This window comes from Sander vitreus, chromosome 14 (genome assembly GCF_031162955.1).
Source record: "Sander vitreus isolate 19-12246 chromosome 14, sanVit1, whole genome shotgun sequence".
Taxonomy (NCBI): Eukaryota; Metazoa; Chordata; class Actinopteri; order Perciformes; family Percidae; genus Sander; species Sander vitreus.
In genome coordinates, this window is record NC_135868.1 from 8,832,402 (window position 1) to 8,856,997 (window position 24,596).

The following is a 24,596-nucleotide window of genomic DNA, read 5'->3' on the forward strand; positions in this document are numbered from 1 at the left end:
CAGCGTGGTCACATTGAAACAAGCTCCAGTGTATTTTGTGAGACATTCGATATGCTAGCGACCCTGTGGCAGATGCACTGTGACCCAAACTGACTGGCTGCTGCAGCAATGAGAGTCCTGTCTGAGGACTACGTTACCTGGAGCTGAAGGGAAAACTAGAGCGACCACAAGGCTTCTAATATTTGATTGCTAGAGTGCATTATAGCAAGTGGACAGCAAATCTCATGCACACACCTTTGATCCTTTGGCTGGACTTCACCTCAGAGCTGTCTCTGGTCAGTTCTCTGCTCCGTGTGGCATAAAGCCACAGCCAAGCAAACACTGTAACTGAAAACAGAAGCACCCTGTTAAAATCTAACCTTTTTTTTATTCTTTCATACATAAAATCTAATTTTCCCAGAGACACTTGAATGTGTTTCCTGTCTCTCTGCACTGTCGACTGTCAAAAAAAAGAATGAAATGTAGTTGTTTTCAAATCAACTTTTGTTTAAGAACTTTCTATTGCATTTTTGAATTAGATTACCATCCTATGAAAACAGTTGTATAAAGTCTTCTGAGTTTTGTCAAATCTAAGAAAATAGAGAGGCATGTTTAAGGAAGAGATGGAATTGTGTTTTGGGAAATGTAGGATCCAGTGTTTTTGAAGCTTGATCCTTACTTGTGATAAAAGTCAAGCTATCTCTACCTCAGCTGCTTGGTTTATCTTTCTTTTTTAAATATGTCTTACAATTCCCATGATTTTATTTTTATCTTCTAATATATATTCCCTGAAGTAACTGATGATGTTTCAGATGTCCATGTCCTCGCATACATTTGGTCAAATAAAAAACATTTGTAAATACATATATGTAAATATTCCACCATCATAACCACTCATAATGCACCACAATGGTTGTAAAAATATCTGGTAGTAGTGTTTACAGATGCAAAAATGTATGCAAAATTGTATTGAAATCATGATCATCATTGGTTAATTGCCCTGCCACCTTCTGGTCTCTCTGAACATGTTACTCTGTAATGCAGCTAATGGACAGTGAGCTCTGGAGCTGCACTCGGGGATACAGTATGTTCACTCTCTTGTTTGTTTTTCCTTAAAGTCAAACAAGATGATACCTGAGAGAAGATAAATAAAAAAACACACTATAACACAAACATGACACTATATGACTATATTTATTACTCTGGCTTGTGGGCTAAATTTAACTAGCAAGAAAGTTACATTTAATTTGCAACTACAGTACAATAAAACTGCAAAATAAATTCCATGCCAGCATAAGATTACTGTGTAAAAAAAATCTACTTTAAAAAAATACTGATTTAAAATTTACTGACTACTGACTAAAAGTTGCAATTTTCAAGGATGAAACCATCAGCAGCCATTTGGTTTCTTCAAAAATGTAGAACTAGTCTGATTTCAGTGCTGGAAGAAGTATTCAGATCCTTTACTGAAGTAAAAGTGATACAACAACGTAAAAATACTCTATTACAAATAAAATTCCTGCATTTCAAATATTACTAAAAGTATACAAGTGTCATTAACAAAATGTAACAAAAGTATCAACAGTAAAAGTACTTGTTCTGCAGAAAAATTACATACTGGCATACTACTGTATATCACATAATCGATTGTTAATACGGATTTATGAATGCAATCGTGATGTAAGCAGCATTTTACTGCTGTAGCTGCTGGAGCTACTTTCACCTACTTTACATACAGTCAGATAGTGAAGTCCAGTGCTTTCCAGACTGGGTCGGGCCCCTCCGATGGGTCACAACTTAAATCTGACAGGTCATGAGATGATTAACAGGTTCAGAAAGAAAAACAAACAACGTTTTGCTACAAAACTTGGTAGACCTGTTAGGGATTTTTCACTAATCTTTGCTTTTTGGGCAATATTGAATAAGTTCACCTCTCTGGGCCTCTTAATGTAAAGTTTAGAGGGTAAAAATCTATTTGGTGAAACTGTTAACAACTCATAGACATCTGAAATGTGACAATAAGCCACAAACAGACCAAGCCAAGAATGTTGGGAAACACTGGTTTAATCTTTAACTATGTTGTAATTTATATTAGTTTATCAAACGTGTTTTATGTCAAATGTTAACTAGCCACTAGAAACTAAAGCTGTCAAATAAACCTAGTGGAATAAAAAGTACAAGTATTTCCCTCTGACATGTAGAGTAAAAGTATAGTAGCAGAGAATATAAATACTCAAGCACCTAAAAATTGTACTTGTAAAATGTACCACTGTCTCATTTCTTTGTGATGCAACAACGTTCATGCAGTATGTTAATATACTTTAATTGTGCAGCTTTATTTCAAAATCTGACAAAGAAATCTGTATTCTAACATTAATTTACAGCATTAGTTGCTTCCAGATCTCTGCAGGTGGAGTGGATATCTAATGTTTTCTAATAATAAAAACATAAATGCAGATAGACAGACAAGGAGTCCCTTTTGTAAAGCTTTATTTCACAGATCCCCTGTAACAGGAGGCCTAGGCAGCCGGGCTCATTATACATTTACATACACTGTCTGTGGCCGGTCCTTACAATGCTCCCCATGTTAAATAACTCAGTAATTCAAGACAAAAACAACAAACAAACACACATACACACAAACACACACACACACACACACACACACACACTGTTCAACTTAAGATAACAATAACAATAACAATATCGTAACAACGGTAATAATAACAACCATTGTCAAATATTATGTATTTCCAGGGTCTTATATTGTATTTTCTAAAATTGTATTTTCTAAAATTCGTTACACAGTCAGCCATCTTTAAGGTGCACCGTAAAATCTGCATGTGACATTTCAATAAACTTTGACAGATGCTGCACCAGAACACACGGTGAAGACAGAGAATACTTGATGTTGCATGTTTTTATATTTCAGATGAGAAGCTCCTCTTTGTCCTCTTGTGGCAGATACTGTGAAATGTGAATTCAGCGCAGTTCATAGTTTGTTTGGCACACGATTTTTTAGAAGCCGCTGTGGTGTGGCATGAATCTCGTAGCTCAAGCAGAGACATAAGGCGCGTCTCCATGGAGATGTGTGAGGACTTACAGGACCTCTGCAGGGAAAGAACAACAGAGGGAAGTTAATGATGACAAGTTTAAGGCCAGACATGGCAGGCAAAAACATTGTTTTTTCATGCAATGGTCAATTTTGAGATTTTGGGCTATTATGCCAATAACATGTCTTCTTTTAGACTATAAAGAAAACAACCAAAATACACATTTAGTTGAAAGGGTGACATGTTTGACTTATTATGACAGTGATTCCCAACTTTGGGGTCAGGACCCTTAAAGTGGTCCCTAATATAAATATGAGGGGTCACAAGATGATTCAAATGATAACATCATTTTTGTAGACTTTTCTCTAATTTCTGCATTTATTTCTTGTGGAATACTGAATGCCTTTTTCTGTTTAGGCCTGTAAAACTCATTCAAATGAAACAATTATGATATTATTATTCTAAAAATATTTTTCTTTATTTTAAGGAATTTAATTAATTTAAGGAAACAAAATTTTCAACAACAAAAAATCAGAACACTGATGTAGGATTGAACTTTAAGATTGGATGGTAAGAGGGTTTTATTGACATCATGATTAATTGATTCCAGAGAAATTTAAAACACGTATCGTCCAAACAGTCATTAAGCATGAACTAAGCCCAATACACTGTTTACTGTGTATTCTCTGCTGTATGATCACAGTCTCATCTGGTGTCTCTACACTGTACCTGCGACATGCTGAGGCTTCATAGGGCCTGTTTTCATCAAGAAGGGCTCTCCGCCCTCGAATGCCAGGATTGGCTCGCTGACCAGGCCGCTCTGAGTCTGCGTCGGGTTACCGCTCTTGTTCAACTGGATGATCTCCTCAAAGTCAGCCGCCTCTCCGTTGGCCGAGACGCCGTTCTGGTGAGCGGCGGGCTGGACACCGTTTACAATAGGACTGGACACAGTTGATGGGCTGACGACTGCTGCATCGGGACTCTGCAGGTTTCCAGCTGCTGCAGAAATAATAACAATAATGAGTTTGTATATTATTAGTTTATTTCAGAACGTATATATGACATAGCAACTGTGACACTCACCCTTACTGAGCTCTGTGTGCTTGCCGTTGACCTGTGGAGAAGCTTTAACATCCTTCTGTGATGATAGAGAACAAAAAGGCATCTGTTATAAAAAGTCAAGAGGAAGTTTAGTTTCCTTTGTTTAAAAAGGAATCACACAAACCTTTTCTCCGGCGTCACTTTTCCGAGTCCTCTTCATGATCTCCTCGAGGCGCTGTGCAGATCAAACAGAGAGATCACTTAGTTAGATGTTTCTTTAAATGGAGGAAGTAGTGGGTTGAACTCGAGTGTGAACTTGACTGTGAAGTTCTTTTGCTCTGTTTCTCCTCACCTTTTTCCTCTCCAGCCGCTCCTGCTCTTCTTTCTGGAAGTGTTTCTCCCTCTCGAGGCGCTGACGCTCGGCCTCCTCGCGCGCTTTGGCATCAGCTTCCTCCCTCTGAAAACAGAAAACAAAAACATTCCTATGAAGCTGACAAAAGTAACAATTTCAGTTAAAACAAACCATCTAATGGCTAATAGAAAAGTCACACATGCAGCTAGAACTGCATTAAAACTGCATTTTAGTCTTTAGTCTATTTCTCTGGTTTGTGGTTAGAGATGTAAATAGAGCATCAATTAAACTAAATATACATTATGGAGATAGATCATAAATAAAACAGACATTTCGTCAAAAATACATTTCTTTTTCGTTAGACGTATAAATGGCCACAAAGACTATCTATCTATATAATATAAATGAATGCCTAAATAAGTGTAAGTAAACAACTTTTTTTTTGTCTGGTTGAAGAAACCAGACTTCATTGTTTGCTGATAATACTTAAATGCATGACGTGTACTGGTAGTGGAGTGTTCACAGTGTGGTGTTGCTACTTAAGTAAAGGATCTGAAAACTTCTTCCATCACTGATGTTCACATTGTAAGCGAATGTACTGCAATGGAGGACAACTCTTGACCACCAGGGGGCAGCACATGCTCAGTCTGTTCGGCAGCCTTCAGACCAGAGTTGATATTATCTGAGTAATTCCATTACATGCTTCACTGGGTATTTAGATTCAGTACCAACCAAAAAAATGTGATGAAGTAAGCAATGAAAACAGAAATGATGATGTGTGCATAAATCCCATTTCACCACAGTGCAGTGACTTTTACTGCAGCAATTAGTTTTAATTTTGTAGACACAAATCTGAAACAGTCACACACATTTTCAGTTTTCAAGTGTGACACTTGAGCTGTAAAAAATATGCGGCCATTCTAGTCTCGAGCTGTCAGCGTGGAACAATGGTCCGATTGAAGGGGAAAAGGGGAGTCGAGCGTAGCTAAGTGCTTGAGGCACGGCATACACTGACGCTGCTTATCCGACTATCAGCCCACTGCAGAGCCAAGTGTGCGAAACAGAGGCAACACAGGCCAGTCACTATCTCCCCGATCACAATGGCTCCCTCAGCCTCTGCTCATCCCCATTATGGAGGTCACCAGCTGGCATCTGCCCGGGCAGACAAGGGACCTCTGACTAACAGGGCTCACGCATCGTCCGTGACAGCAGCACATATTCTGGACTCCTATAATCTGCCCAGATGCCAGACAGTCAGTCAGGGGGTGAGTCAGATGTTTGGGCTCACGTACAGTATCAAACCCCCCAACAGCTAAGGCATCCTCGCATGCATTAATCTGCCCAGATGGTAAATAAGCTTACTGCATGTGGGGATCAAAGGGATTCATGTTGGTAATGGAAAATTAGAGGGTTTTCAGTGCATACAGTATTCACAGTTGAGAAATGATCGCATGTCTCACTGATGAAGTGTTGGGCCTGGTTAGCTTGGGTTGAGGGTTTAATTAACGCTATTGTTTATTGTTTATTATCCCCATATTATATTTATTTATCCCCATTAGTCATCACCGTAGTGAAGACTATTCTTCCTGGGGTCCAACACAAGAAAAACATACACAAATATTATAAAGAAAAATACATATTTGTCATATCTGAACAATGAAAACATGGTAGCATGCCCTCATTTTATAACACAAAGGCACAGTAGCATGTTTTTTCATGTTATTAAACAAAAAAACTGTGACATGAAATAAATTTCAAGAAGAAATAGGAAAAAGACAACAACAAAAAAGAATAACATGAAGAACAACACTAGGCATTGGCAGTGGGGAAAATAGATTTTAAGGTATGATTTCACCAACATCATGAAACCATCTGAATCAAAACTAAGCTGCCTTACAGACTAAAAAGTTACAGATCACACGCATGTGTTCTGGTCACACACTGACCTGTCTCTGCAGCTTCTCGTTCTCCTCCTGTGCCTCCTTCTCCTCTTGAGCTCGCTGGGCTTCGTCCCTCAGACGCTGCTGCTCAGCCATGAATCGAGCCTCCTCCTCTCTACGCTTCCTCTCCTCTGCATCCCGGACCATCGCCTCCTCCCGGAGGATCCTGGAAAGACGTATCCGTGTTACATACAACATACTTCTATAATATATCTGCACATACATCAGCAGTTGGTGGGGCTATTAACCTAAAAAGAACAGTCAGTTCTCATACATTTCTCACAAGTCATTCTTCACTACCTGAGGCTAAAACTGTACACAACAAGCTTACACTCATCCCATGTTGTGACACATATGGTAGCAGCCAGAGGCCACTAAACTGATGAAAACACCACACGTCTTTCTGTTAAATGAAGGAGAACTTTTGAAAAAGAAACAATTCAGATATTCAAAACCTTCACTGAAAATTTCCAAATCATTTTGTAGAAAGTTTCCTGGGAAGGTGATTTGGTCATAATTACAAAAATGATATCAGTACTAAAGGTATAGGTACAATTGCAAATAATTAACTCAACAACAATTCATTCCTACAGTGTTCTAGCAGCGGGACAGCTGAACATGGAAAAACATGAAATTTGTCTTCAGGTAGCGTAAATGATTAATAGCAATAACAAAGTTTTCAGTAAATAATGAATTATGATTACTCATTTTATTTGTTTATTTTTTCATTTATTTGGGTCTAAATGGAGCAATTGTGTTTGTTTTGAAGTTCCTATTTTTCTTGCAATTATTGCCAAATGACATAGAAATTATTAGAAATTAAGGAAATAAAGCTAAACCAAAATGTCTTTTTTTTTGTCAGAAAAAATAAATGAATTAATATTTTCGCAAGGTAACTACTAACCTTACAATGCAAGTTTAGAAGGTGTTTTTTATTGCAGTACTGTACATCATGTTGTAAGGTCTTCCTGTTATTTTGTCAAAACTCTGTAATTTGAATGTTCTGTCTCTTGTCAGTAAAGACGCCATTTAACTTCATACCCTTCACAGTCAGAAATGCATCAACATATTATCACACTGTTATAGATATTAAATTACATTAAAGCTATAGTGTGAGGTGTCTGTAGCCCCCATGAGGAATTCTAAGTAAAACTGTTGGCGCGTCCACATGATACAATTCCTCCACACAGTTGCCTGTAGCCAAGGAGGACACGGAACATTTTAAAAAACATGATGGACTCTTCAGAAGAGGTAATTATCTTCACTCGAGCTTCTGTGCGGGAAAGTCACTGGACAAAACAATCTTCTGAACGTAGCCATACTGAGAAATACAGAGAGAGTTGTGTAGAGCTGGTAGTCTTAATTAGCTTTGTAGCAACTCATTTGGCAATGGCTTGAATGCAACTGACGTTTATTAATATCAAAAAGTTACGCACTAAAGCTTTAAATGATGAATAACAAGGTGTAATGTTGACATGACATCAACACCAGACTGATATTTGTATTGACATTAAGTCTGACCTGTTCCTGTGTTCCTGCTCCAGACGCTCCTGCTCCTCTCTCTCCCGCTGCTCCCGGGCTTGTCTGCGTTTCTCTGCCAGGACACGAGCAGCCTCCTCTGGGTTGTTGGTGCCTGCTGACGGCCGGCTGGCTGGTGCAGCCGGGGTGGTGGAGGCAGCGGCGGCGGTGGCAGCGGGTGCAGCAGAAGGAGCAGGATTACTGGTGGATGGTGCAGCAGGAGAAGCAGCTGAGGCAGCCGGCACTACGCTTGGAGCAGCTGGAGAGGCCGCTGATACAACTGCTGGGCTGAGGGAAGGAGGTGTAAGCGGTGCAGAGGACACCACGATGGCAGGAACATTGCTGGAGTCTGTTAGAGAGAAGACAAAGAGAGGACAGGTGGTGCTTATGTTTCTAAAAACACAATAGTACGGAAGCAAACATCTGGTTTACCAATAACATGATTATTAAAAACATCTAAAGAATAAGATGAGGAAAAATCACTAGAGATTGCCGGATGATAAAAAATAATAATAATAAGAAAGTATTTATTATATAGCTATGATTCAACATTGAATTTTCTTTTTCTTTTTTTTAAATAATAAAAAATACAGGCTCTAATCACAGTTTGGGAAAGTTTTCCTCAGAGGAAACGTATTACAGTGTCAAATATAATTACAGCAGCTCAAATGTCCTGCCAAGAGCAGACGATGGCTCTTTTTAAATTTAATTAACTTTTCTGGACATTAAGTGTTCCAGTACGCTATTCCAGTGGGCCAGCATGCACAATACCAGGACCTCCCCTTAGTTATTACATACATCTGTGCTTTTCCTACTATGACAACATGTCTTTTGTAAAAACAGGTCTATTGTAACTTAATTAAAAAGAAGGTGACCCCCGGTTATCCGGTGTTTAGGATAAAAATATCGGGGGAGGACTGGTAAAAACAGATGGTCCTGAGGGAGTTTATAGTGGAGAGAGAAGGTTTAATTGATTGAAAAAACGATTTTTCATGGAACTGTGAACTGTATCCCTTCAAGTATTTAATCACTAAGACGAAAAGTTTAATCTGTGGTTATTTTACAACAGCCTGGTGCTTGTCGCACAACATTTAACCAGCGTAATTGTGGTTTGACAGTGTGCAACATCACTCCAGTTAGAAACCAGTCAGACTCAGTACACGTGACTAGCTGTCGTAGATTAGAGAGAGAGCTGGTTAGAATCTGTCACAGGCACTCTGCAGTAATCACCCTTATTTTTAACACGGTCACCTTTAGGTCACCTTGAAGTTCAGCTATCGTCTCCATGGCAACCACACTCACCCTTTTTCTCCTCTGGAGCGTTGGGCTGCTGGGGTTCGTGGCCTGTTTCCACAGCAACTGCAGTGACCGTCTGGGTCTGCACCCTGGCGGGCGTCTGTGCTCGTTTGGGTCGAGGCTTGGTGCCAGGAGGAGGTGTCTTCTTGCCCATGGGGGTCTTGGAGGCCGCCGGCACTAGAGGGGACAGGGGCCGACTTTTGGGAGCGGCGGGTGACGGAGGTCTGTTTCTGGGCTTCGGGGTGCTGATGAGAAGAGAGGAGATGGAGGGTCAAAGAGAGAGTTGGTGGCTTAGGAGATGAGGTTTCACAGCCGTGTAGGAAAAGGTAATGAGGTTCCCAGTACACTGCATAACTGGGTCATGTCAAAGATATGAGTGATTCTTTGGCTGAAGGGGGGGGGGTAACCTGAGAGGAGAGGAGGCAGGGAGACATCTCCCCCCTTATGCATCAGTCAGGAAAAAAAAACCTTTCTGTCTGACACAAACAGACCTGCTGCTGGCAGACTGGCCCTCTGCTTCTGACTGAACGGTGTCCAGAAGAGTCCATTTAAATAGTTAGATTATAGCCCCTTGGACCATCTGTCAGACATTACCCTGCTCAGAGGGTAAAGCACATTGGCTCCCTCTCTCTCTCTCTCTCTCTCTCTCTCTCTCTCTTTCTCAGTCTCTCTACTGCTTTAACTCAAAATATAATTAATTTAACATTTGTTCTGGATAAAATATGGGAAAGGTTTGATCTAAAGAGATGGAACAAGGTAGTTTGTGTGATACCTGGTCTCTGGCCTGGATCTCTGGGTCGTGGTGGTGGGTGATGTCGTCTGTCTCTTCTTCTGCACTTTTGTGAGAGCGTTCTTCTCTTTTTCATTCTCCCTCTCCTTGTCTTTCTTCTCTTTCTTCTTTTTGTCCACCTTGAAGAAATACATGTCATAAATTATTAAGTTATTACCTCAGGCTGAGGCTGATATATAATGCAGATAAAGGCCTTTTGTTAAATGTCCGTATTGTCAAATGACAATGTTTCATGCTCCACATTATTACCAGTATACATAACATTGTCATACCAGGTTGTTTTTGATCTGTTTATTTCCATTGCATATGCTATTTGATAACAATAAAAAAAGTGAAATTAGGGTTCTGTAAAAATACTTTTTACCACTTGAGATCAGCACAACAAGCTGTAAACACAAGATATATTACATATTATCGTCTAAAGTTAATGATTGAACATGTTACTGTATTCACTCTCTTTTATCTCTGTTTTTGGTCTCCACCACTTCTGGATGGAGATATCTGTCTCTTTAGCTGCTAAATGCTCCACTATGTTCACCAGCTAGTCGCTAACACTGTTTGTCTGCTGTTTGGTGCTGAGCAGGATGTGTACAATGGGTTTTAAGAGCTTTTCCAACAGCTGCCACAAGAGCAGTGAGACTGAACCAAAACAGTAAAGTTGCGTAAAACCAAAACAAAGAACTGAAAGATGCTAAAATGTTACGTAGAGCTAAGAGGAACGGCACTCAGAAACTGAGTCGGGTGATAATTTTCTCTGGATTTGTCACTACAAGCGAAACCTTCCACATTACATTCATATTACACATTGGTTTATATAAAGCATTGATTAGTGTTAGTTTTAAAGTCCAAATCTAGGTTTCCATTCTCGTTTAACAGGTTTGATGAATCACCAGAAAGTATTTCATTAGTATGATGGGTCATCATGTGTGCCTACCGGTGTGGAGTTTCGCCGGCGTTGGCGCTGGGTGATGTCCGGCGTGCTGGCGGAGGAGACCCTCCAGCGCTCGGCGGTGTTCTGGTGCGGGTGGTGATGGGAGCAGGCGTTCAGCGGGCTGGCGGAGGCTGAACGGGAGCAGTGATGAGAGTCTGAGTAACACATGAACATGCACAGAGCGGCAGCAGGGCCGATTGTCAGGGGCCCAACACACACACACACACCATGCAGAGTGATAATAAAAAGCCTCTCAATGAGGAAACAACATGCTGCGAGACAATGATTCAATCTAGCTGACAGATTCAGTAATGATAGCTGAGGAGGAGGTCAATTATTTTTTTTTGATAGAATGTTATTGATTTCATGTATAAAGTTTAATCCTCTTTTTTATTGTTATTCATTAGTGCCTTTTATAGCTTTATTCCTTAAAGCAGCAAAGACCCCATTTCCCCTCAGGAATCAATAAGACAACTATTCTGATAATCGATTAATCATCTATAAAGAAAAAATACCCAATATTAGCTGGTTCCAGTGTCTCAAATGTGAGATTTTGCTTTTTTAAATATAACTGTAAATTGATTATTATTTTTATTTAGTCTGTTTTGACAAAAAAAAAAAAAACATTATCTTGGGATTTGAGAAACTGTGGTGTTTTGACATTTTTTAGACTAAACAATTCATTGATTCATCCAACAAATAATTGACAGATTAACCACAATTGTAGATAATCATAAATTACAGCCTTATCTTCAATCAAACCAAACATCCCCACAGGGTTTTATATATAAAAGATGAATAAAGACAGATACATAGAGATAAAGGGTAAGAGGGGTGGAAACATAAAGACTGAGACAAGTTATTTATGAAGTAAAAATGACAAATCTTTGTTGGCTTCAGCTTTTCTAATGTGGGATTTTGCAGTTTTCTCTGGTTTATGTCACTGTAAAAGTAATATTTTTGGGTTGAGAGATTAGATAAGGAAAATAATTATTGCTGTGAAAACAATCTCACCACAAGGTCTATTTACAATTTTTCTGAACAGTTCAAGGACTTCAAAGTTGCCCAAAAAATTATCTAAAAAGAAATAGCAGGATAGAGAGGGGGAAAAATAAAGACTGAAACAAAGAAAGAAGATTAATGAAATATGTTATTTAGTACTGAATGTTTTTGGTAAAAAAAACTCTTTTCCTCCTATAAAACGTCCTAAAAAGGGATCTTAAGGTGACTAAACAGAGTATTATTCCTCCCTCCATGCACACTGCAGTGATGTGCAGAAAAGAGGAGGATGGGTACATTGAGTAGAAATATCCAGATGGGGTCTCACACTCACGAGAGTCGCTGTTGTTGAGGAGGGTGGCGGCGCTGCGACTGCGGGCCAAGAAGGACAGAGTCGGCGTCATGAGCCGCTCCACAATCCGGCTCTCCCACGGGCTCAGACGCAGGCTGCGGGCTGACACAAGAAGGAGCTGTCAGTGTCGGGTTACTGTCACAGCTGCTCACAGGTACTCACCACAAAAACACCCTCATTTATCCTGCATACTGTCGAACAGGTGAACACACGCACACTGCAGAAGGAGAAATCATTTATGACTGTTGCACATCTTTCCTTACACACACACACACACACACACACACACACTAAACATCTGATGCGGAGTGGAGTTTTACACTGCATTAATGTGCTAATCAGACACTCTCAGACTCAAAGATACAGAGAAATCGTACAGGATGAATGACTGAACTTTAGCCACACAGTACCAGACATTAGATAACAACATACAGAGGAGCAAACCCGAGTTAATTTTCATTACTTGCCACTTAAAAATCACATAAACTCAACTTCAATCAAACCCAATGCAGTGCCGTTCAGCATTAGCATAACACACCATTCTGGTTTTATACAGTATGTATCTAACTGTTATTGAGTGTCAAGTGATGTAAATTCAGCATGTATAGGTCCAACAACAGCAGGATATAATCAAATGCATTGTAATGATGGGTGGAAACACACACGCACACACACACACACACACACACACACACACACACACACACACACCAATAAATCATTCTCTCATGAGTAAAGCAAACTTAATGTCAGAGAATAAAGTTGCTTTTAGTCAGAGGTCGGAACCATCTTTGATTCAAATCAGTCTTGTTAGAAACTATAGATGCCTGTGTATGATTTTTTTTTTATTTTTATTTTTTTTTTACAAATACTAGAAAACCCCATAATGGTAATAGAGAGCGAAAGAGATGATGCATGATGCAGACTGAGAGCTCAGCTTTAGAGACTCTTTACAGAGAGTATCAATCATTAGTAAGTGTTATGTTTGAGCCTTTTGAGGCATCTCACTAAACATAAAACATCATGTAGGTTTTATCTCTCTTACTGTCCTGCCCTGTTCCTCTGAAATAGTAAGATACAATAGAAAACATGTGACTACACAGGAGACAACAACATACAGATGGACACAGAATGCACCGTCTCAACATGAGATCTCATGGATTGCGACAGCTACAGTCCAGTTTTCCTGTTTTTCATAACAAAAACTGACACCATGCTGTGCAAAGATGTATTTTTAGTGACAACTGGACCATGTGTACTGCTTCTTCTCATTGCTCTATTGTAGTGTATCACTCTGCTGGTATGCATGACACCTACAAACACATACACGATAATAGTGCAATCACAACAGCGCTGCCAAGAACGACACAAGTCATGTTGTTTCCACGCGTTTTACATTAACACTAAAAAACACTCCTTGTATCATAGGCTGGCTTTTCTTATATAACAGTCATCTCTGCTGTACGTTGGACGGATCATTTTTACATGTTTTATGACTAACTGATAACCCGACTACCTCCCGTTGCTAGGCAACAGTGGTTTTTTCCTCCTCCTCTTCTTTCTCCAATGCGGCAAGAGGAGGCTGTGCTGAGCTGAGCTGCCTGGTGGTCGACTGTTCACCTGGAGGTAGATTGATGCCTGGATCTATAAACCTCACCCCCTTCCCTCCGACACACTATGACTGGTACACTGTTGCAGACTGCAGAGCGTCTTCCAAAGGCCAGAACCATGAGCTCTGATATCGACTCTAATATGATTCAGCTCCGAAATTATCCCGCAGTATTGGAGCATCTGTTTTATTAGTGATTATCAAGCAAAAAATCGGGATCTCTATTGTGGCGACGGGGGAGTCGAGAGCTGAACTGCTGATTGCACTGTGGGTGATAGGATCTTTAATGAAACATGTTATGAGGCGTAACGAATCTGGGATGAAGACAGTGCTGCTTATGTACAACTCAGGAGTCTGATGAAATGGGTTTGATATAACAAGTCAATCTATATATTTATGTTATTACAGCAGCGTGTTACTGCTATCACGACAAAAAAACATCTGCTCAGATTCTTGTTATAACGAGGTCCTTTTAGTGTTATAACAAGATTTTTTTTTTTTACGTTGTTTTGAAATATTTTCCTTGTTCTTAGTACATACCAAATTATTCTGGTCTTACTAGACACTTTTCTTGTTATGACAACATATCACTTCATTTTGACATATAACGAAACCCTTCTGTCAAAAAAAGTTTTTAGACACGCTTTCAGCAACATGGCTTCCAACTTTGGTTCAGACTGAACTATCTCAACGACAAATATTGGATAACTTGTTGAATTCTTTAAAGAAGAAATAACACAATTATCCTCTTAAAATGAAATGATGAATTCATGAGTAATAAAATGCATCACATTATCCTGTAATTGTGGCCTGTGACCACAGTGACTGGTGTTAGTCTCGGCTAATGTTACCAAACTCACACGCTAGCATGTAAACATTAAACCTACCTAACGTCAGCAAGTTAGCATTGTTATAGTGAGCATATTAGCATGCTGATGTTAGCAGTAAGCTCAAAGCACCGCTGTGTCTAATTAGCCGTTACAATGGCTATACACACTTTGACTTGTTTGTTATAGCAACATGCCAACTTACTGTTAGGATTCTTGTTGTAACTATATGTTGCTTTAGTGTAATTTAGGAAAGTTCATGATTTAACAACATAAAGGTTCTTGTAAAGGTAGAATAATTTAAGTAATAATGACAAAACTCGTCACATTATAAAGAGAAACTGAGCAAAAGTGTTTTTGTCTTGCTGGCAGCAATACATTGGTGTAAATAACTAACCACGCAAGAGAGGCTTAATCTCTATGGAAACAGGCTATATATCTACATAAAATAACACATAACACAAAAGTATGATACAATACATGTGCATTTAGTTGCTCTATTTTCATTTGCAACAGTCACACTATATAATATCCACCACCAATACCACCACCACACCAAACCACCGACAGTAAAGTGGAGGGGACAACCAATAAAGATGGTGTCGAGACAAGATGTGAACTTATAAACCTATAAAACAAAACATATATCACAAAATATGGCTCAGTGATGTCGAGGTGAAAGGGAGGCTGATCAAAATGCATAAAAAAGGCTCAAATCAATGAATACCACCAACTGAAATCAAAAACCACGATGCATACGAGACCGAGAGCGTGACAAGAGGAGGGAGTAGGTGGTAAATGACCAGTCACCAAGCACAGGCAGGCAGGCAGGCAGGCCGCCAGAGACGACAGTTATAATAATAAAAGAAGAAAACCAAAAAAACAGATTAGGGTAGGAGGAGTGGGGAAGGTGGAGGGGGATGAATAGGAAAGGGAGAGGAAGCCTGGTGGACATTGACGTCGGGTCGTCCTTACTTCTGTTGGGGGAGTTCCAGAGCGTGGCAGAGGACTTGGACAGCCTGTTGTTAATGACAGGGTCCACCTGTCTCGGCAAGTTGACTGTGGAGGCCGAGCATCTGCCTGCACCGGAGAGAACGCAACAGACAACAACTGTTCACAAGGCGGCCGGAGTGCAGGCGGCCCCAGCTGAGGACTGATAAGAGGTGGGGGGCTGCCGACTCCCCTCGGTCTGGATCTGGGACTCACCATTCTCTGAGGTTCTCTCAATAACATTTAGGAGAATCTGAATTCAGACTTGAAGGGAATTGGGGAGGAACTTTGAGGAAAGCGTGGGAAGGGTGTGGTATAGTTAGAAATCACATTTAGAGTAACTACTGCCTTTTGCTTTTTTTCTGCTGCAAGAAATTATCAGAGACACACACACTCTCACACACATTCAGGATATTTCACACTTTGAAGGAGAGAAACTTGTCTTGACCTCAGTGTCACGGGTTAAAATAAAAGAGGCAGCCAGTCACATGTTTGACGGTCTGAAAAGGGGAATAAGCTCACAGCTCCCTAAAAAACACAGTTCGCACTCCTAATCTAATGAAACATGTTCATGATAGCTACCTTGTTGGTCATCTCTCTGCCTCTGTGATAACGTTTATATCTGTACTCAAAACCGACTTTTGCCTAAAAAACACTAAGGAATTAAAAAAGGTTTACATTACTGAGTAGGTCATTTGCCTCTGGCACCCCGCCCTTATGACAGCAAACCCTTTAGAAGTTATTTCCTAGAATTGCATCAGTTGGACCAGTGATTCACAGTCTGTGCAACGTTGCTCAACATGAAGGCTCGAGTTACAGTGAGGATGTGATACATATTCCTCTCATTGTGTTTGAGTGTCCGTGTGGTTCATTTTGAAACTCACTCTCTCTGCGGGAGGTCTGGTTGAGTCCGCCCGCCCAGGACCACCTCTGCTGGCGGATCTCGGCCCACGTCTTCTTGGTCGACCTCTTGATAGCTGCCTCATATCTCTCCTGGAGGGACCACACAGTCAGTGAGTCACATACTCACACTCAGAACAATTCAGTTTAAAGGAATAGTTCGACGTTTTGGGAAATATGCTAATTTGCTTACTTGTGAAGAGCACTGTAAATGTGAAGCTACAGCCAGCAGCCGGTTAGCTTAGCTTAGCATTAATTGATGATTTAACATGTTATATTTTGTCTATTCAATATGTATATAAAGTGTAATGTGGTTATATGGGGGTATCAGTCTGGATGTACAACTGGAGGTGATTAGCTCAGCCTAGCATAAAGACTTAAAGCAGAGGAAAGCGCTAGCCTGTAACTCTCAACTTTTAGGTCAAAAAGAAGCCAAAAGGTTTGGGAACCACTGCTGTGATCAATAACTCTCAACTCAAATTACAGTCAATGAAAAGTCTACACTTATGACCACTGGAAAACTGTATGCTGCCAATACTTGGCACTGATATTCAAGATAGGGCTAAATTCCTGTCAAACAGGCAATTTTCCAGAGGTCAAAAACTGTACTAAGCATTAAGCTTGCATAAACACTGGTAAAGTGTTGACTTTTCCACCCTGACTTCAATTAACACTAAATATTTTGGAGAGCAGGCGCACACTTCCATCTCTTCTGAGCTACTACAACCTGAGTTCAAGTATTTTCTCACCTTGTTCTTTTCTAGTTTCTGTCTCTGTTTCTCCTCCAGCAGAGCTCTGCGTTTCTCAGTCTTCAGCCTTTGTTCCTCCAGCTTCCTCCTGCGATCTTCCAGCTGGCTCTCTCTCAGACGCCGGGCCTTCTCCTCCTTCTCCAACCACTGGGCCTTCTTCGCCGCTGCAGGGTGACCACAGGGAGAGGGGTTAACATTTACACAGAAAAGCCGAGGAGAGAGAGAGCAAGTTATAAAAATGACATGAGAAAGTTAGGTTGCTGAGGATCACATTTGTCTGAGTTCTTTCTTTAAATTTTGTGGTTATTTGAATAGTGTTGTGTAAGCAAAGTCCAGCTTATTTCTTTCCCTACAATGATGATAACATTATCGAAATGATTATACACAATTCTTACATACTCATGGTCACAATGACAAAGTTAGCATCCTGACGTTCAGGAGGTGATATTTACAGTGTTCATCACTTTAGCTTGACATGTTAGCATGCTGACATTTGCCAATTAGCATAAAATATAATGATTGGAATGTTGTTAATTTTGCAGGTATTTGGTCATAAACCAAAGTATTGAACACATTTTGATCTGAAGATGGCACTAGAAGCAAATTAGGGGATCACCAAAGTTATTCCAATTCATCCTGATGGGACATGAATGACAATACCAAATTGTATGGCAATGCATCCAATAGCTGTCAAGACATTTTACTCAAACCCAAAAACCTCATGGTAGTCAACAGGATTCATCCTCTGGATACCATGAATGTACAGAATTTTGTGCAAATCCATCTGGTAGATGTGGAGATATTTTACTAGATACGTGAAAACGTAAACAGTAAAAAAAAGTAAACTGGCAGTAGAGAAAAGTCAGAGAATTACTAAAATCACCTCTGGAGACCATGGATATCTGAACCAAATGTCATAGCAATCCATTAAATAGTTGTCAAAATATGTCCGTCAGTGATGGAGCGATCAACAGAAAGACATTACCATCACTAGAGCCACGCCGCTAACATTGATAAAACATTAAGGTTATTAAAAGGGACAATACAAAGATAAATCAAAGCTAATGTATTTGAAATATAGTACAGTAATTCAACAGTGATTTAAAGAAGCTTCTTTTTACGTAGGATGTCCCAAAGTCAATTCTTCACATCAACAGTGTTTAATCACTAAAACTCATGATACTCAAACAGAATGGGTGAAGCAGATGGAAGACACTGTTTTATTACACTATAATCCTGATAACAGTAAATAAGCAGCAGTTTCCCGCTGTGTTTTACAGCCCCCTCCAGCAGACGCCTGCTTCTCTTTGCACATACGCTGCTGTGGCTCATTTCTTGGCGGAACAATTAAACAGCAATCCTTCTAAATTAAACCTTCTGTACTGTATGCTGGACAGCAGCTGTCTCTCTCACCCTCCCTCTCTCTCTCTCTTACAGTACAGTACAGATTTTCATCTTTCTTATCACTTGCATGTAAGCCTGTTTACACAACATATTTTCAGCATGGTGGAGAGTTTAAACAATGGATGATGAGCGTGGGTTACATGCTGGATCCAAACAAAGTAATGGCATGACATGTTTCAATATTACTTCATATTGCTGGGAGTTAGACAGCATTAGAAATACTTTTTAGTGGATTTAGCTCTGCAAGGATGTAGCCGTGTTGTGAGGCAAAGACGTGGTTTGTGTTTAGTTCAGTATTCCACAGCTCATCTTCACTAATGAGGCGCACAAGTCTGAGCCTCATCGACAATGAGAACGCTTTCTTCACTCCTCCACAAATCCAATTCCTGAAAGAAATCCAATTATGTCTGACTTCCGTGCAGCAGGATTGAAAAATATGTCAGTTTAATGCCTTAAGCTCATTTTTGCAGTTTGCACAAAACATTCATTGCAAAGTTGCAAAGTTACATAACAGTGCTCACTGTGCTCATTCTGCACAATATGTTTAAATATATATGTTCTTTAAGGGATTCATGAAAAGTAAACATTGTGTGTTGTGACCTACATGCCATTTATGTGCATACTGTTGCATACAAATTGCATGCCCCACATTAAATAAGCCTCAATGTTGTACCATGTAATTACAGACAGAAGCAGACTGCAGGAAACTAAACTTATCTCAGACCAACTGAAGCAGAGTAAACCTCAGATATTATAGATAAAAAGGCAGCAGAATTCCCCTTTAACTGATCTGCGGCATGACCACATTATTGATGCTAATGAAAGTAGTAATTAAATCTAATCTGTCTGAGAGGCCTGGACCCAGTTTATGGTAATCACACCATGGACTTCATGGGACATCTCTGCAAGGAAACGCCCACCAGGCTCTGCTCTGATTGACTGCCTTCATCCACAGGGAGAAGCCCTGTGTTTGAAAACTAGATATGTCTTTGGACTAGCACATCATTTTCATAGGAGAGGAAAGTTTTATTCTGCAGCCACAAAGTAAAACCATGATTATAGGTGTGGGAATGCAGAAGAACATAAAGTAAAATTTAAACAAAACATGAGCGGAGACATTTACATCAAAAGTGAAACTGAAGAGGGTTCACAGGGTTCAAAACTTTGATGATAGAAAATCAAAATCAAAAACATAATCGATTCATGGAGAGAAGAAGAAAGGGCACGCCTGGGATTCACATCACAAGTTTGATTATTTCCAAATGGCATGACGGATGCGGACCCTGAGGGTTTTAGTGAAGCCCCTTACCTTGCAGCTGAGTTTGCTGTTCTGAAAGCCACGCAAGGAGAAACAATAAGAGACGACAATAACCGTCAGTAACGTCAGAGCAGAGTGACAGAGGAAAGTTAATACTACATTAAGAATAGAAGATGTGCATGCTTCAAGTTGGTTACAACAAATTCTCGCTACATGCATCAACAGTTTAAAAAAGAAAAAAGAAAATCCAATTTGTTCAAAATTAAAAAAAACTAAAAATATTTGATTGTTTTATCATTTCTTACCGATATATTTGGCTCTTTCCTCCCTCCGCTCCTTGGCAAGTTTCTGTCGTTGCTCTGAGCTCATCGAATCTGCAGGGGAAAAGAAAATATAAAACGTTCAGTTAAATCTTATCGGCAATAACTGATTTTTTTGGCCCACTTAGGGGCAGAGCAAACAAGCTGCAAGTTTATGTGGCAAACTCTGCTCATTTACACATCCAGCAGTTAAGGAGCAACATTATCATTCATTTGGAGTTGTGTTTGTGTCCACCGGATGAATTTGAGTCCAATATTCACTGTCTTTTAGCTCTGTTTTTGGTCTCCACCAACTCCTAAGAGAACTATCTGTCTCTTTAGCTGCAAAATGTACCACTACTGTATGTTCACCAGCTAGTAGCTAACTGTGTCTGCTGTTTGGTGCTGATCAGGTAGCTCAAAGACAATAAAATGTGGAGTAGAGCTGAGGAGAACTGCTTCAGACATCCAGAAGGAGCTTGCAGCAGAACCTCTATTTATTTGCATCAAAGTGAGTCAGTGGAGGTGGTTCAAGTATCTGATTAGGATGCGTTCTAGACGCCTGCCTCTAGAGGTTTTCCAGGAACAACTCAAACTGAGAAGAGACCCCAGGCAACACGCTAAGGGGGATTACATGTCCCATCTGGCCGGGAATCTCTAGAAATCCCTCGGAAGTAGCTGGAGAAGAACGCCTGGGCTACAAATTTGTGGTGGGCACAGCATTGAAAATGTATTTAAAAGTTCAACAGAAATGCATCATTACTGAAACAATGTCCCCGTTACTTTGATTAACACACAATAGTGCAAACAGTTTTAAGTGGAACTGCTTTGTAACAGAGAAGTGGTCCAGTTGAAAACATCTGACAGCATGTTCTGTGGATTGTCCCGAGCAACAGGGACACTGTTTCTGGAAAAACATGTTGTTGAGCACCACCACCAAGATTTTACAGACTTCTACTGATTGGGGTAGAAATTTAACCTGGAAATTACAAACCAAATTGATTTGTATGGATAGATTTCACACAGAATTTTTGTTTTGTTTTTTGGCATTTGGCTGAAGTGAGCCACTGGCCTTTAACATGTTACAGATACATGCATAAAACCTTAAGACTTATCATAGAAGTAAAAATGCTCGAGGAAGTTTAATTCAGATCTGCATGTTTTCCTCATTGATTCAGTTTCAAGGTCAATGCAGCTCCACCTCTTTGTTCACTGGCAATGTTAAAACTCTTCAACTGTAACTGTGATGCACATCTGCCTTTGAGCCATTCTCATCTGCAGTGATAATCAGCATGAATCCTGATACACTTTAAGAAGACGCAGTGGTGTAACATGAGGATTTGTCAAACTGGCTGTGAAAAGCCAAGACTGAAGAGCCGTGCACACATTTGGAAAAACCAGGACCCCTGGGGTGCCCGTCTCCTTTTGTGGTTCTCATCCGTGTTATTCAGTATGTATGCCACGCATTCTCAACCAATCACAGATGGCCCAGCAGCACTTTAGCCCCCTCTCCATGGCAACCTAAATTTCCTCCCCACCTTTCAGAGTTTCCTTCACGGCTGCACACTTCAGTCTGGCTAATATGTAGAAGCTATGAAGTGCAGAGAAAAATAAATCTCATCATCCTGGAGGTTTCATCCCTACTGACACGTCACTTAATGCATCAGTCCGTCCCCCCTCCACCTCCACCATCAGTCTTCCTCCACACTATACATCCCGTCTCCCCCCATAGAAAATGACGATTTGGCTCTCAGCCACTACCATCTGTCTGGGGGGAATGACTCAATATACATTGAAACTTCCATTAGGACAACAAGTATGTGAAACTCATGCTTGAATGCTTTTAGGTTTCACGTGTGTGATGGGTAGATTTTGCCTTTGAAGCAAGGTCAGAAATGTAACATGAAGGATAGAAAATACCCCACTTTAATTAACAAGTGTCCCTTTTACTTGTAACGTCCTGTACTTTATTTCCGAGAATGTGGGAGGCACTGCAGTGTTTTATGTGAAGGTTTTGATGAAGAAGAAAATAAATGAGCCCACAGCCTGACACAGACACATGGACAGCAGCAGTCGGAGAAAACGCTGACTCTATATTTTACACTTCATCAGCAATTAAACAACTAGTACTGTGAAAAAGGGTAGTAAATTAACCAGTATGTAACAGAACTAAGGATGAAAATGTCAGCACTTTCTTTCTGCTTCCAATTTCAACAAAACACAGTAATTGTAGCTATTGTATATTTGCCAGCACAACAACTATGACCTTGCATTGTGTCTGGCATTATCGCCCTGCTGCTTCGCTCTGCCTTAATTACCTTTTTTTATACCTGAAACCCAGCATCCTATCTGCGCTACCTGCCCACAAATGAAGCACACAAGTGCCAGTACTGCACAGTACAGCGCTCCTTCTGTGTATTATAATTATTGCTTATACATGGCAAAAAAAGAAGCATATATCAACAAAACTACTGCTGTGATTTCCTTGTACTTGTACTTTCTTGAGTACTTTATACTTATACTCCACTACAATTCATCTGACAGCTGAGCTTAACAATGCAGACTAAGATTTTGCAAACAAAACACATGATGAATTTATAAAGTTTTGTACTTAAAATATATTAAACTACCCAACAGTGTATATACAATTGTTCTAATCAGCTCTACCTTGACCAGCTACAACAAGACATGAATGCATCAGCAGTGATAATACTACATTAATATAATAGTAACACTCACAGGGGGTCATTTTTCACCATTATGAGTACTTTTACTTTTGATACTTTCTAATTACATTTTAATGATAATGCTTACATACTTAAGTAATATTTTTAATGCATAACTTAATGAAGTATTTTCACAGTCTGATATTGCTACTTCTACTACCACTAGAAAAATGCTAAAATCTAATCAGAATTCTATACACACACACTGAACTAACTGCTTTGTTTAATTTTTAATAAGAATAAGGAATAGAATTTATCTGTCCAAAAGTACGTGGACTACCCTGTGGAGTTTAATGTTACAGAATACAATGATATGTTAGACAGTAGTCTGCTTTCAACTTTGTGCTAACAGTTTGGGCTGTGCTCTTTGCTGTTTCAACATGACAATGAATATTTGCACAAAGCCAATGAAGAAATGTTTTTCAAAGAACTTGACTGGCCTGCACACAGTGACCTGACCTCAACCCAGTCCAACACCTTTGGGATTAACTGGAACGAGCCACGCCTTATCGCCCAAAATCATCAGTGGTGGACATTACTCATGCTCTGGTGGCTGAATTGGAGCAAATCCCTGCAGCTAGGCTCAAAAACCTTATGCGAAATCTTCAGAGAGTGCAGGCTGATGTTTCACTGCCTAAATCCAATAAATGTGATGGTTTAAAGTACTGCAGGTAGCTAAACCAAAAGTGACTCTTGTGCGTATATAACAAATATTAAACCACAAAAACATAGATAACTCTACCTTTCTTGGGCTGAGGGCTGCTGCCGCTGCCCGGTGTGGTTGGCCTCACATCTGTCTTGGAGGAGACATCTGTCTTGGTGAGGGTCTCTGTTATGGGGCTGGAGTCTGTTTTAGGAGAGAGGTCTGTGATGGCTGAGTCGTATGAAGTCAAGATGTCCTTCCCCAAAGATTTGTCCTCATTCTGGATGGACTGGGACTCTGTCTGCAGAGGAAGAGCTGGAGGATGGAAAAAGACAAACTTAACTGATTAATAAAAACATACCACAGATGTGTAGTGTGATGTGTTTAATTATCTGATATGTCACAACATTAAATCATCCTGAAACATACATAGATCATTGGATAACACTTTACTTGAAGGTATCTACATAAGAGTGACATGACACTGTCATGACACAGTCATGACACAGTCATGACACATAAACCCTAACCCTACCTCGAATTACACTTAATAACTGAAGCGTTATGTCATAAACGTTTATGACTTGTTTATAATGTTTATGACACGTTCATGACAGTGTCATGTCACTCTTATGTAGATACCTTCAAGTATAGTGTAACCGAACATTGATTTTGTGCGCTGTCATTGATGCTTTTTGTCTATCATGTGACGTTGTAATGCATCAAAGTCTCCAAGATGACGCTTCCAATAAATGCGAGAGACTTTCTCTCTACATCCATTGCTGACACACTTTCACTATAAGACTGGAAATCCCTTTGCGACTTCATTAACACAACACTCTCACCTAATTTGAAATCATTAACATCTCTTTCATACGCAATTCACACACATCAGTCGATCCGCAGCAAGACGCTGCACTTCCCCCTCCGTCACTGAAGG

General features: G+C 40.0%; 1 protein-coding gene across 7 annotated transcripts in view; it reads right to left on the bottom strand.

Moving 5' to 3' along the window:
• Positions 1-2,452: 2,452 nt before the first annotated feature.
• LOC144528871 (uncharacterized) overlaps positions 2,453-24,596 on the bottom strand; it is a 42,387-nt gene continuing 20,243 nt past the window's right edge. Inside the window, exons 2-17 of one of the 7 annotated variants that reach the window (XM_078267728.1) lie at positions 23,756-23,971; positions 20,294-20,362; positions 17,327-17,490; positions 16,562-16,670; positions 15,663-15,767; positions 12,234-12,353; positions 10,904-11,031; positions 9,952-10,088; positions 9,186-9,424; positions 7,887-8,232; positions 6,372-6,531; positions 4,426-4,530; positions 4,258-4,308; positions 4,116-4,170; positions 3,762-4,031; positions 2,453-3,089 (exon numbers count right to left, since the gene is read on the bottom strand). In XM_078267728.1, the coding sequence (XP_078123854.1) occupies positions 3,079-3,089; positions 3,762-4,031; positions 4,116-4,170; positions 4,258-4,308; positions 4,426-4,530; positions 6,372-6,531; positions 7,887-8,232; positions 9,186-9,424; positions 9,952-10,088; positions 10,904-11,031; positions 12,234-12,353; positions 15,663-15,767; positions 16,562-16,670; positions 17,327-17,490; positions 20,294-20,362; positions 23,756-23,971 (2,285 nt within the window). In that variant the 3' untranslated portion in view covers positions 2,453-3,078. Of the gene's footprint in view, positions 3,090-3,750; positions 4,032-4,115; positions 4,171-4,257; positions 4,309-4,425; positions 4,531-6,371; positions 6,532-7,886; positions 8,233-9,185; positions 9,425-9,951; positions 10,089-10,903; positions 11,056-12,233; positions 12,354-15,662; positions 15,768-16,561; positions 16,671-17,326; positions 17,491-20,293; positions 20,363-23,755; positions 23,972-24,596 lie in introns of those variants that run through there. The other 6 variants (XM_078267726.1, XM_078267724.1, XM_078267729.1 and 3 more) reach the window with 6 other exon arrangements.